At 51.7% G+C, this 13,709-nt stretch overlaps 1 protein-coding gene across 3 annotated transcripts in view; it reads right to left on the reverse strand.

The window, feature by feature from the left end:
• Positions 1-13,709, reverse strand: part of LOC111846291 (class I histocompatibility antigen, F10 alpha chain-like) — a 127,772-nt gene that overhangs the window by 20,072 nt on the left and 93,991 nt on the right. Inside the window, exons 1-5 of one of the 3 annotated variants that reach the window (XM_072705836.1) lie at positions 4,578-4,806; positions 3,712-3,990; positions 2,720-3,019; positions 2,018-2,107; positions 8-27 (exon numbers count right to left, since the gene is read on the reverse strand). In XM_072705836.1, coding sequence (XP_072561937.1) covers positions 23-27; positions 2,018-2,107; positions 2,720-3,019; positions 3,712-3,990; positions 4,578-4,776 — 873 coding nt within the window. In that variant the 5' untranslated portion in view covers positions 4,777-4,806 and the 3' untranslated portion in view covers positions 8-22. Of the gene's footprint in view, positions 1-7; positions 28-1,931; positions 2,108-2,719; positions 3,020-3,711; positions 3,991-4,577 lie in introns of those variants that run through there. The other 2 variants (XM_072705834.1, XM_072705833.1) reach the window with 2 other exon arrangements.

Raw genomic sequence — 13,709 nt, forward strand, 5'->3', positions numbered from 1 at the left:
TGCCTTCTGGCAGAGAAGGTGTTTAACCTGAAATGAAAACCAGACCAAAATGAGAAGAAAAATTCCTGAATGCAGCTGGAGGACAAATCAGACAAAGTGAATAAACAAACTCATGTAAACAGATTCTCTGTGTGAACTTATGTTATATAAAGTTCAAACAAAATAAAACTTCTTCAGGTAAGGCAATTGTATTTAACAATTTCAGATAATGATATCAATATTAAAACAGACCCACTGTTGAACCACGAAGTGCAGTTATTCTGTAGACATAAAATAGGTCTGGATTTAATGAATAAACGGAAAATCACACACTTTAAATACAACATCACACAAACATCTAATTCTATACACTACTGATTATTAATGTTTCTTAATGACATTTACATTCTCTAAAAGTTAAAATTTCAAAAACATTCTATTGAATGGATTCTCAGCTGAAGTCCAGGCTGTATCTACAAGCATAAGCTTTGCTGTCATTGCAGCTTCAAACACAAATGACAAGTGACACTATCAGCTGTGTCCATGTGAGGGAGCCACAGGCCACATTCTGTGTAGTGAAGCCCCAAAGCCACACAGAGCCACCTGGGTCAGATACCGAATAACCAGGGCGTTTGGCTTAACTGGGTAATATGCGTTTGGACAGAGCAGAGATTCAACAGTAGACTGTACTGATGAAAATCAGAATTTAAAAAAATCATGTCTTTTTTTACCAAGTACTATCTCCAATAATTTCCTAAACTACAAGCACATACACTCACCTAAAGGATTATTAGGAACACCATACTAATACGGTGTTTGACCCCCTTTCGCCTTCAGAACTGCCTTAATTCTACGTGGCATTGATTCAACAAGGTGCTGAAAGCATTCTTTAGAAATGTTGGCCCATATTGATAGGATAGCATCTTGCAGTTGATGGAGATTTGTGGGATGCACATCCAGGGCACGAAGCTCCCGTTCCACCACATCCCAAAGATGCTCTATTGGGTTGCGATCTGGTGACTGTGGGGGCCATTTTAGTACAGTGAACTCATTGTCATGTTCAAGAAACCAATTTGAAATGATTGGAGCTTTGTGACATGGTGCATTATCCTGCTGGAAGTAGCCATCAGAGGATGGGTACATGGTGGTCATAAAGGGATGGACATGGTCAGAAACAATGCTCAGGTAGGCCGTGGCATTTAAACGATGCCCAATTGGCACTAAGGGGCCTAAAGTGTGCCAAGAAAACATCCCCCACACCATTACACCACCACCACCAGCCTGCACAGTGGTAACAAGGCATGATGGATCCATGTTCTCATTCTGTTTACACCAAATTCTTCCAGTTTTCAACTGTCCAATTTTGGTGAGCTCGTGCAAATTGTAGCCTTTTTTTCCTATTTGTAGTGGAGATGAGTGGCACCCGGTGGGGTCTTCTGCTGTTGTAGCCCATCCGCCTCAAGGTTGTGCGTGTTGTGGCTTCACAAATGCTTTGCTGCATACCTCGGTTGTAAGGAGTGGTTATTTCAGTCAAAGTTGCTCTTCTATCAGCTTGAATCAGTCGGCCCATTCTCCTCTGACCTCTAGCATCAACAAGGCATTTTCGCCCACAGGACTGCCGCATACTGAATGTTTTTCCCTTTGCACACCATTCTTTGTAAACCCTAGAAATGGTTGTGCGTGAAAATCCCAGTAACTGAGCAGATTGTGAAATACTCAGACCGGCCCGTCTGGCACCAACAACCATGCCACGCTCAAAATTGCTTAAATCACCTTTCTCTCCCATTGTGACATTCAGTTTGGAGTTCAGGAGATTGTCTTGACCAGGACCACACCCCTAAATGCATTGAAGCAACTGCCATGTGATTGGTTGATTAGATAATTGCATTAATGAGAAATTGAACAGGTGTTCCTAATAATCCTTTAGGTGAGTGTATATAATGTATAAGACAACAAAGAAGAATAACTTAGAAATTAATGTACTGCAGTGAAAATAATTGTTCACATTGTTCTCTGTGTCTGTCGATTTTTTTGTTACCTGTCCTGTTCTTAATCCACAACCTCTCAATAGCAAAGAGAATAATCAAGCCGACGCTGGCGATGATGCTGATGCCCCAGGGAAGGCCTCCTAAAATAAGGTTAAAGCACCATGTTCACCTCTGACAGAGACATAAGAACATAAGAAATTTACAAACGAGAGGAGGCCATCGGCCCATCAAGCTCGTTTGGGGAGAACTTAACTAATAGCTCAGAGTTAAATCTTATTAAAATCTTATCTAGCTCTGATTTAAAGGAACCCAGGGTTTTAGCTTCCGCTACACTAGCAGGAAGACTATTCCATACTCTAACTACACGCTGTGTAAAGAAGTGCTTCCTCAAATTTGATTTAAAATGTTCTCCCACTAATTTCCACTTATGGCCACGAGTTCTAGTATTTAGACTAATATTGAAATGGCCATTTGGCTGAACAGCATCCAGACCCGTTAGAATCTTATAGACCTGAATCATATCCCCCCTTATTCTCCTTTGCTCAAGGCTAAACAGATTCAGCTCAGCTAACCTCTCCTCATAAGACATTCCTCTAAGACCAGGAATCATTCTCGTAGCCCTCCGTTGCACCTTTTCTAAGGCAGCAATGTCCTTCTTAAGGTATGGTGACCAAACCTGCACACAATATTCTAGGGGGGGTCTTACACCCATTAGCTGCTCTCTCTCATTACTGTGTCGCTGCTCCTCTTACCCTGATTGGTCCTTTTGTTCTTCTCCTCCAGCAGCACAGCAATGTCATCCTGGAGGCTCTTGTGCTGCACGACACAGCTGTAGCTGTTCATCTTCCGGTCCTCAGGCTTCACCGTGAGTTTTGATGAGATCTGGAAAGTTCCGTCCCCGTTTGGCAGGGTCTCCCCCACCTCCACATCATAGTACATGTCCATTCCATCTTTCTGCCAGGTCACCATGATCTCTTTGGGGAAGAAGCCGGTTGCACGGCAGGTGACAGGAGAGGAGGGGTCCTTCTGCAGCAGAGACACCTCAGGGCGGACTTGGGGAGAAAGAGAAAAACATCCATAAATAAAATGCTACACTTCATCACCAGCAATCCCTCCTGTAAATACATAATGTGATTAATATTCTACACATTGTAGCTATAAGCCTGCATCAGGACAGGGACAGCTGTGCCCCCCCCCCCTCGTATTTCTTAGTATTTCTGCCAGGAAGGTCTTAATGATCTAATACCATCTAATACTGCTGATTGTGAGAATCAGTCCAGGTGGGATGGCAGACAGAAGCACATGGTGGGGGGGGGCAGGAGCTAAGAGGAGATTAACATCACCGTAGGGGTGGGGGTGGGGCTAAGGATTAGAATTAAAAAAAAAATACAATTGTTGATGTGGTCGGGCATCGCGGTCTGTGTGGTCATATAATGAGGTGTAGCAGACTTTTGGCATGTTGATGTGTGTCAATTGCACATGTGGAAGGAACTGATTACTAGGTGTTTCCAGTAGGTGGAATCTGTTGCTCTGCTGGAATATCACTGCTGTATGCATGTGCTGATCATGACCGTCTGCACACATGAACTAATGTAGCATGTATGCAAAAGTGACTGTGCGTGAACTGTGAGAACAACGAAAAGAGAACTATAAACTTGGCTTTAGGTCCTGTTGTGCCCTCCAGTGTGTTACAGCACTCAGTGTATCTGCTAAGCAGCACAGCCCCAGACCTGCTGTACTGTACCTGTCCTCTCCAGTGTGCTCTTCCCGTAGCTCACATACTTCTTCAGCCAGCCAATGCATCCCTGGGTAAAATAGCTTTTTATGTTTTCTAACTCAGCTCTGTCACTGTTCCACTTCTGTTTAGTGGGAATCGCCTGCATCACTGGAGCCACGTAAGTCATGGTTCTGAAGTCCAATGCAATGAAGTCACTCCCATCATAGCCATACTGATGAAAAGCACCTGTGGCCCCAGTTTCATCATCCCAGTCACAGCCGTACATCTGCTGAACTGTGTGGATACCTGAACAGAAAGAGGAGAGAATTAGCAGGCAGGTTTGATACGGTTTCATCCTCTGGGCGTCATTTTCACAGGATTTCAAACAGGCCTGTCAGCAGCTCCTCACTCTCAGCATCCTGCATGTACACTGCAGCTTTCAGGCCTTTTTAACCACATGACATTAAATTCACACACGAGCTGGAAAAGGAGTAAAAATCGACATCACAGCACACACACACAGCACAAAAGGCTGAGGATTTAAGTGTGTCTGATCACAAGTGTTTCTAAACACTTTGTTTAAAAACAACTGTACCTTGATATAAAAAAGACAAATAAACAGCCTCAGTATTGATTCCCCTGCTGAAGCTACGTACCAGTGTGTCTAGCGAGTTACTGGACGGTGTGACTGCGGATCAGTGTGTAAAAGCACATTAACAGAATTCTTATTTTTCTGTCATTTTATTTTTTCTCTCATGTAAGAATAAATCACTGTAAATAAAGTCATCAGCTAAACACGCACAGCCTGCGTAAGTAAAAATGTGGAGTGTCACCCTGAAACAGAAAAACACGTCACACTGTCAGGGTCACTGTCATAAACATGCAGCACTTACCTCCGGTTTGGTTGAAACGCTGCTTTGCCACTTCTATGTTGGTTTTGAACACCGGCTCTGTATCCATGGAGACCTGAGTGTTCCTGTCCCAGTAATCAGGATCCACAGCCTTTGCCATCCATTCCGGACGAGGAACCTCTCTGCGTATGTTACTGTCATAGTAAGTGATGGGCTCCCCGTCCACCAGCCCCACGGTCATAAACTCTGGGAGGTTTGGTATCCCTGATGAACCGCTGTAGAAATACTGCAGGGAGCGTGTGGCTGGGAAAACAAAACACACATTACAGTTTGTAAGTATTTACAATTCTTTATAAATGCTCTTGAAGATCATCACAGTTCATTTCCTGTTCAGATTGATATTTATATAGCTGAATTAAGATTAAAAAGTATGCTATACTTGTGCGCCTCCGTCTTTGAATGAATGGCCCATTGGCCAATAATTTTTAAAGCTTTATTTATAACAAAGAACAAACCAAGAACATCACTGCAGTGTGGGTAGTGATGTGCAATCCGAATCTTATTTGTGATTTGATTCATTTCGCTCAGTTCACTGGAATGATTCAATTCATTGAATCATTGTTTCGTTCTTTTTTCTTCTTTTTTTATATTCCCTCCACCACCCCCAGTCTACGGAGGACTGCTTTATTTTTAATTTCCAATGCAAGCTTTTTTTCTCCTTTTTTATGTAACAAAGACAACAAGCAGAGGTTAGGGGAGACAGAGAAGAAGGGTGGGGGAAGAATTGTGGGGGGCAGAAATAAAGAAAAAGGGCTCATGCTGTTTAGTATGTGGAGTTCAGATCGATTTAAATTAAACTGATGTCAAATGTAACAGATTGTTTCATATTATTATAATTTAGTGTAATTTGAAGTCTTCGGGGTAGCCGTGAAGCTGGAGCGTAGCATAAAAGCTTTAGTATTATAGGAACATAATGTTTAGTTTATGTAGTGGTTTAAATTTACGATTATTAGTTTACAGTGTTAGTGTGACGGTCGGTCGTGACAGAGGAGACAGACCCCGGAATGCAGTGTGCAACAGGTTTAATACTCCAACAGACAGCAATCAAAGTTAGAGGGAGCAGGCGAGATCGTGGTTGTAGAGCAGGCAAAAGGTTGATGTCCAGAGAAGTCAGTCCTACACGGAGTGACGGGAGAAGACAACGAGGGGAAGGGACACGTAGTCCATGGAGGAGCAGGGCAGGACAGAGCAGGCAGGTAGGAGAAGGCGGGTGGATGGAACAGGCGAGACAGGCAGGGCAGATGAAACAGCAGTGCAGGACACAGCAGGCAGGGCGTTCGGGGAAGACAAGAGACATAGAATCGCTTAGTATGGCACATTCGAACAATGGCAACAATACTTCGCAATGAGCCTGGACATGGACAGCTTTAAGAAGCGGAGACATTAGCTAGGCTTACCAATTGCCTCCCGGTGCTCGGTCCTGCCCTCGTGGGCATGACAGTTAGAGTAAATTATACCTGATGGTGTGTGTGTGTGTGTGCGTGTGTGTGTACGTTTCTGTGTGGATTAGGCTTATATTATATTGTGGGGACCAAATGTCCCATACAATGTGATAAAAAGACGTTATTTTGATGTAGTGGGGACCATTTTTCAGGTCTCCACAAAGATCTGTGAATGCAATCAAGAAGTAAAATTGCCAAAAGTCTCATATTTTGTTTGGTTACTTATGGTTAAGGTTAGGGCTGGGTAGGGGCTGAGGTCATCACGTTGGTTGAGTTGGGTTAGTTTTCCCCGTAGGAATGTTTGGAGAGTCCCGACAAAGATATAATTACAAACCGCTGTGTGTGTGTGTGGTCCAGATATACATTGTGGGGACATTTGGTAAAGGGGATGAAAATCTGTTATTTTGACATCGTGGGGATCAGTTTTTCGGTTCCCACAAGGGGAAATTCAATTTTATAAAAAGTCTGTGACTGCAATTGAAAAACTAAAAATGCCAAAATATTTGTTAGTGTTGTGCTCTGAACTGCCCCCCTGCGACGGATTGCCTACCCTGACATAATTGCTACAGTGAAAATTTACTGACTTCTGATTACTTTTGGTGTTTGGTTCGATGTCGTATTTCCAGGTGTGACGGTGCCGAGTGTGAAGCTAATCGCCGCATTATAGGCATGAAAAGAAGACAGAATGTCACGATCCGCTCCGTCCGATCCTAGTGTGTGCCACGCCCCCTCATTACCTCATGTCGAACCCTGATTGTTCTCACCTGTTGCCTGTTCCGTTTACCTAGTCTTTTGTATTTAGTCCACGTCTCGAGTAGTTTTCCCCAGATCTGTCATCGTCTATTCCATGTGTGAGTACCCGTCCTGCCTGTTTGCCTCCTAATAAACCCCGCTTTGTTTGTCAACCTGGCTGCTCTCGCCTCTCTCACCGGCTCGTCTACTCGCATCGTGACACAGAATAGGAGAAATACTGAAGCAGAATGACTTCAACAAAGTGTCAAACATATTATTCAAGTAAATGAATCGCTTCTTGTGACTAATGGCGACTGTATTTACACAAGCAACCGTTGTCGTAAAGAAAGGCATTACTGTCACTTTTGAATGAAAAAGTAGCAACACGTTTCGAGTGCTTTACAGGAGGTTGTTCATTTTAACTTAAGGTTTCATTGTAAAATACCATAATAAACAAATAATGCGAGAAAAATGAAGTTAGAGCGAGCGGTCGCTTCTGCCGTGCAGGAGAAACGAAGCAACTTTGCCTTTAAAAATTGTGATTATGTCAGGGGGGGCATTCTGTAACAGGGGAGTGTCACACCGGGCTAGAAAGGGAGACACAGATCCAGTATTGCGGGGTAAGCAAAGCTTTAATGAAGCTGAGGACAGGTAAGCACAGGCGAGTAGCAATCCCACAGAGCACAGGAGAGAAGGCCCAACCACCCGGGAGATCGGAGCGGCTGTGCGAGGTAAGGCGGCTTCTCTAGGGATCTGGCAGACAGGTTTGGAATCGGCAGGCGTGGATCGTGGTCGTTGTTCGTGAGCGAGGGTCAATAACCAAAAGGTCCGTCCGACAGAGAAACACAGGACAGGAGAACAAGCGGGGAGGAGGACAGGAGGGGAGGAGGACAGGAGGAGCCGGACTCAGCAGGGCAGGTAATTCAGGATCGGGTCCTAGACTGAGGAGGGAAGGCACAAAGGGTATGGATCCTACAACAGGCAAACGGGCAAGGCACGGGAGAGCAGGGAGATGGGAGACAGAAGAACGCTCGGTATGGCTTCTTTGCATCGGCTCAATACTTCAGTTTGACAGATGGTCACGTCCTACTTTTAAAGGAGATCTAATCATTAGTCGAGGTGTTGCACCTGTCCGTCCCCGCCCCCGTGGACGTGATGGAGGGCAGGTCAGAGCCATGGTTCTCAGCCTTTTCAACATTAAGGCCCATCTATATGTCAAGGCCCACTGGGCCACGTTTGATAGCATTTAATAAAGAAGAACCGATATTCATGTTTCAAACAAAATTCACATTCCCAGCAAATAAATACAGCTGGGCAATATGGCCAAAAATGTTATCATGACATAATTTTTCATGTCAGTCAATAATTATCACGATAAATGTCAAATCATTATTTCTTTCCCGTTTGTAGCCTGATTTTTACTCCCGAGTTAAAGTTGAGGAAACTAGATTGTTACTGTAGGTATAAACTATTATTTATCCTAAGAACGTGACAAACCGTAATGATGGCCAAAATGATGCTTCCGGAACCCAATGCTCTATTTTCTGACCACAATAGATGGAGCCTCTATTCAAAAAAGGACTGAAAGCATGCTGAAAGGAAACCAAACGTGTCATGTGGCTTTAAAAACATTTTGGCCATTAGTGCTGTCACACCCTGCTCCGTACGATCCCGATGTGTGCCACGCCCCCCTCATTACCTCGTGTTCAACCCTGATTGTGTTCGCCTGTGTCTTATTAAGTCTAGCTTGTCTTGTGTATTTAGTCCTTGTCAGAGTCAGTCATCCCCAGATCAGTCATTGTTGTAGTGTCACGTTGATGTCCGTGCCCGTCCCTCCCTGAATAAATCCTGATTACCTGACGTCCTGGCTTGCGCTCCTGCTTCCCTGCTTGCCTCCGTCTCCGAGCGTGACAGAATGACTGATCTCTCCGAAAGCACGAAGCAGCAGTCCGAGCACCACCGGCTCGGACTGCTGCAAGCCTTTGTGTATTGGCAAGCCCAGCCCGAGGTCCAGGAGGACCCGACAGCCCTGGAGCTGGCCACCCGGGGCGCGGACCTCCTCACGAAGGAGCGCCCGCCCGGGCAGGAATACCCGCTCACCAGAGCCAGGAAATGCCTCCGCCGCTTGCAGCTCCGGCTCGCGGAGGGAAAAGCAGGACGCGTTGCCTGGAACCAGGGCGACGTGCAGGAGGCAGCTCTGCCGTCCACCGCGGACGACGCGGAGGAGACCTCGTCGCTCTACCTGGGCGCCTGCTCGCTTTTCCCCGCCTGGGACGACACCGCTGCCGCCTACCCGCTCAGCCCTGCCGGTAAGCCTCAGCTGGCGGAGAAGCCACCTCCGCTGGAGGCTTGTTTTTATCGGCCGGAGCGCCTGGGTCTAGGCGGGATACGCGCCGTAAGGGACGCTATTCCCCGGGTCCCTACAGCCCTTAAAGGGACGGCGCCTACGCGCTCAGTACCCCTCCTACCTGCTCCGGACCTGTCCGATCCGGACCTGCATGTTCCGGATCTGCCCGCGGCTGCGCTGCCTGCTGCCGCCTCCGATCTGCCCGCGGCTGCGCTGCCTGCCGCCGCCACGGATCTGCCCTCAGCTACTGATGCCGCCGCTCTGACCGCGGCACCGCCTGCTACAGCTGCCGCGAGACCAGCAGCACCGCCTGATCCGCCCGTCCTACCTGCTGCTGCCGCCGCCGATCTGCCCGTGGCTGCGCTGTCTGCTGCCGCCACCGATCTGCCCGCGGCTGCACTGCCTGCTGCCGCTGATATGTCCGCGGCTGCACTGCCTGCTGCCGCCGCCGATCTGCTCACGGCTGCGCTGCCTGCGGCCGCCGCCGATCTGCCCGCGGCTGCGCTGCCTGCTGCCGCCGCCGCTCTGCCCGCGGCACCGCCTTACCCGCCTGTCCAGCCTGACCCGCCTGCTGCAGCTTCCGCCGCTTTGCCAGCGGCACCGCCTGACCCGCCTGTCCTGCCTGACCCTCCTGTTCTGCCGGACTTGCCTGCAGTCCCAGTGGCCGGCCCCGTTTGGCCTGCTGCACTAGCTGCGGATGCGCCCCCTGCTGGCCGCGTGATGGCGGCGCCCCCTGCGGGCCGCGTGATGGCTGCGCCCGCCGCGGTGCCCCCTGCTGGCCGCGTGCTGGCGGCGCCCCCTGCTGGCCAAATGGCTGCGGCACCCGCCGAGGTGGCCCCTGCTGGCTGCGTGATGGCGGCGCCCCCTGCTGGCTGCGTGATGGCGGCGCCCCCTGCTGGCTGCGTGATGGCGGCGCCCCCTGCTGGCCGTGTGATGGCGGCGCCCGCCGAGGCGCCCCCTGCTGGCCGCGTGATGGCGGCGCCCGTCCTGCCGGCACCTGAACTGTCCGTCCTACCGGCACCTGAACTGCCCGTCCTGCCGGCACCCGTCTTGTCTGTCCTGCCGGCACCTGAACTGCCCGTCCTGCCGGCAGCTGAACTGCCCGTCCTGCCGGCACCTGAACTGCCCGTCCTGCCGGCACCCGTCTTGCCTGTCCTGCCGGCACCCGTCTTGCCTGTCCTGCCGGCACCTGAACTGCCCGTCTTGCCTGTCCGGCCGGCGCCTGACCCTCCGGAGGTTGCCACGGTTGCGCCCCCTGCTGCCCGCATGCTGGCGGCGCTCGCTGAGGCGCCCCCTGCGGGCCGCACGCCGGAGGTGCCTGCTCTACCTGCGGCACCTCCTGCTGGCCGCACGCCCAAGCCCGTCTCGCCTGACCTGCCCGTCTCGCCTGTCCAGCCGGCCCAGCCCTGCTCGCCTGTCCAGCCGGCCGTCGTTCCTGTCCTGCCTGCGGCCCCGCCTGAGGCCGCCGTTCCTGTCCTGCCCGTGGCCCTGCCTGTGGCCGTCTCTCCCGTCTTGCCCGCGGCCCTGCCTGAGGCCGCCCCTCCCGTCCTGCCCGCGGCCCTGCCTGAGGCCGCCCCTCTAGTCCTGCCCGCGGCCCTGCCTGAGGCCGCCCCTCTAGTCCTGCCCGCGGCCCTGCCTGAGGCCGCCTCTCCCGTCATGCCCGCGGCCCTGCCTGAGGCCCTGACTCCCTCGCCGTTACCCTGGCAAGGCCGACGCCCCCCAGGACCCCGCCTCTCCGTCTCCAGCAAGGGACGGGGACATAGGCGTAGGGCCCGGGTCCCGCCCGCCCTGCCCCCTGGCTCGCCCGTTCAGCCCCTGGCTGTGGCTCGGTGGCTGCCTGCGGGTCCTCCGGCTCGGGGTCGGCGGTCGCCGCCGGGCCCCCCCTGGATCCTCGGTGCCGGTCCTCGGTCCCGCCTCCGGGTCCGTGTCGGTCGCCTCCGGGTCCCCCTGCTCCGGCTGGGCGTCGGACGGCGCCTTCGCCGGCTCCGGCTGCGCCTCCGCCTGCCGCGGCTTCCCCCTTCTGCCTGCCTGCACCGGTGTTCCCTCCTGCTCCCTCCGTGTCCCCTCCGTCACTCCCTCGTCCCGTTCCCTTGGCCCCTGGGTGGTCCCCTCCTGCTCCCTTCTCCCTCTCCCCTGCGGCCCCTCCGGCCGCTGCCTGTCGCCCGCCTGGGCTCCCTCGGGCTCCCCTGTTTCCGCCTCCCTTTCCTTTGGTCCCGCCTGTCTCTGCTCCTCGTCCCTTTGTTCCTCCTCCGTTCACTCCTGGCCCTTTTGTTCCGCCTGTCTCCCCTTCTGTGTCTCCCTTCCTTGTCTGCCTGTCTGCCTTCCCTGTTCTGTGTCGTCTCTTGTCCTTCCTCTCGTCCTTCCTCTCGTCCTTGTTCTTCTTCTGTGTCTCTGTTCTGTTCCCTGGTTTTGGTTGACGTTCTGCTTTGTTTTCCAGGTCCTGTTTTCCCGGTTCGTCTCGTCCGTCGCCTCTCCTCTGGCGCGCCCGGTGTGCGCGCCTTTGGGGGGGGGTTCTGTCACACCCTGCTCCGTACGATCCCGATGTGTGCCACGCCCCCCTCATTACCTCGTGTTCAACCCTGATTGTGTTCGCCTGTGTCTTATTAAGTCTAGCTTGTCTTGTGTATTTAGTCCTTGTCAGAGTCAGTCATCCCCAGATCAGTCATTGTTGTAGTGTCACGTTGATGTCCGTGCCCGTCCCTCCCTGAATAAATCCTGATTACCTGACGTCCTGGCTTGCGCTCCTGCTTCCCTGCTTGCCTCCGTCTCCGAGCGTGACAAGTGCCAAATAGCATTTTGCATTTCACACGTCTCAGAACATTACAGGTTATTTTAGTCATCACTGAAAAAATGCCACTGCTGACATTTTTCGTATCTTTCTTAATTTATAACATTTATAAGTAGCTTGAAAGCTAGCGTACCTTCAGAGCATGTGTTTAGTACGGCAGGTGACATAGGACGCTATGCTCAGAGCACACAATCTGCTGAACACGTTGACCATTTAATTTTTCTTTTTAAAAAAACCTTTCAAAGAAGAATACTGACATACTTGTTTCACTGCAGAAGTCAGACATGTTGATCTTCCTCATTCTATATGTCTGTCCATGCAATGTTTTTTATTTGACTGTATTGCACTTGATTTAACTTGTTATTGTTGTATCCCAGCGTGGGGTGAGCAAGCAGGGAAGAGGGGGGGGGGTTATTGCAAGCACAGCACATAACATGGGGAAAACTTCAATGTCAGATCTGGGCAACAGACTCTGACGTGGACTTAAATGCACAGGACTAGACGAGACAATAAGAAACAGCTGGGAACAATCGGGATTGCACACGAAGTTAATGAGGGGCGTAGCACACGTGAGGGTCATAAGAGCAGGTTATGACAATTATGGACATACTTTTATACTTTGTTACACTTTTGTATTTATCTGGAGAAGACTTGATTCAAAACAAAAATTAGTTACCATGTTAATCTACATCCTGTCACGATCGCGGGGCAAGCGAGCCGGAAAGCAGGAGATCGGAGCCAGGAAGCAGGGTAAAACGGGGATTTATTCAAAGGACTGGGACCGGGGAATCACGACAAGCAACATCAATGACGAGTCTGGGGAAGACGGACTCAGACGAGGACTAAATACAAAAGACAAGCCACAGGTGAGAACAATCAGGGCGAAACAGGAGGTAATGAAGTGGGCGTGGCACACATCAGGAGTGGACGGAGCGGGGCGTGACATAAACCCCCCCCCCCCCCCCAAAGGCGCGCACACTGGGCGCACACCCGAGAGGAGGCGACGGACGAGACGAGACCGGGGAACAGGACCTGGAAGACAAAAACCAAAACATCAACGAGGGACCGGAAACAGGACAGAGGAACAAAGCAGGAACAGGGACCAGAAGAAAGACAAGACACGACAAAGAACAGGAAATGCAGACAGGCAAACAGAGAAGGAGGACACAGAGGGAACACCCACAGGCGACACGAAGGGGCCAGGAGTGAACAGAGGAGACTTGTCATTCTGTCGGTGTTCGCGGGGAGGGGCCTCAGGCAGGGCCGCGGGCAGGACGGGAGAGGCAGCCTCAGGCAGGGCCGCGGGCAGGACGGGAGAGGCGACCTCAGGCAGGGCCGCCATTACTTGGCCAATAGGGGGCGCCCTAGGGGGCACCTCAGTCACTTGGCTAGCAGGGGGCGCCGTGGCGGGTGCCTCCGTCAAGTGGTCAGCAGGGGGTGCCTCGGCGGGCGCCGTCATCACGTGACCCCCAGGGCGCGCCTCGGCGGATGCCGCAGGCAGAGCGGTGTCCTCAGCAGCAGGCTGAGGTGAAGCCAGGACCTGGGGCAGGGCAGCAGCGTGCGCTACCACTTCCTGGCCAGTAGGGGGCGCCGCCATCACGCGGCCTGCAGGGGGCGCCACAGCGGGCACCACCATCATGCGGCCAGCAGGGGGCGTCGCAGCGGGCGCCGCCATCACACGGCCCGCAGGGGGCACAACCACGGCCACCTCGGGCAGTTCAGGCACCAGCAGGACAGGCGCCGGCAGGACAGGCGAGACAGGCAGATCAGGAGCCGGCAGGACAGGAGAGACAAGCAGTTCAGAA

The sequence above is a fragment of the Paramormyrops kingsleyae genome, chromosome 23, assembly GCF_048594095.1.
Source record: "Paramormyrops kingsleyae isolate MSU_618 chromosome 23, PKINGS_0.4, whole genome shotgun sequence".
In the NCBI taxonomy this organism is placed as follows: Eukaryota; Metazoa; Chordata; class Actinopteri; order Osteoglossiformes; family Mormyridae; genus Paramormyrops; species Paramormyrops kingsleyae.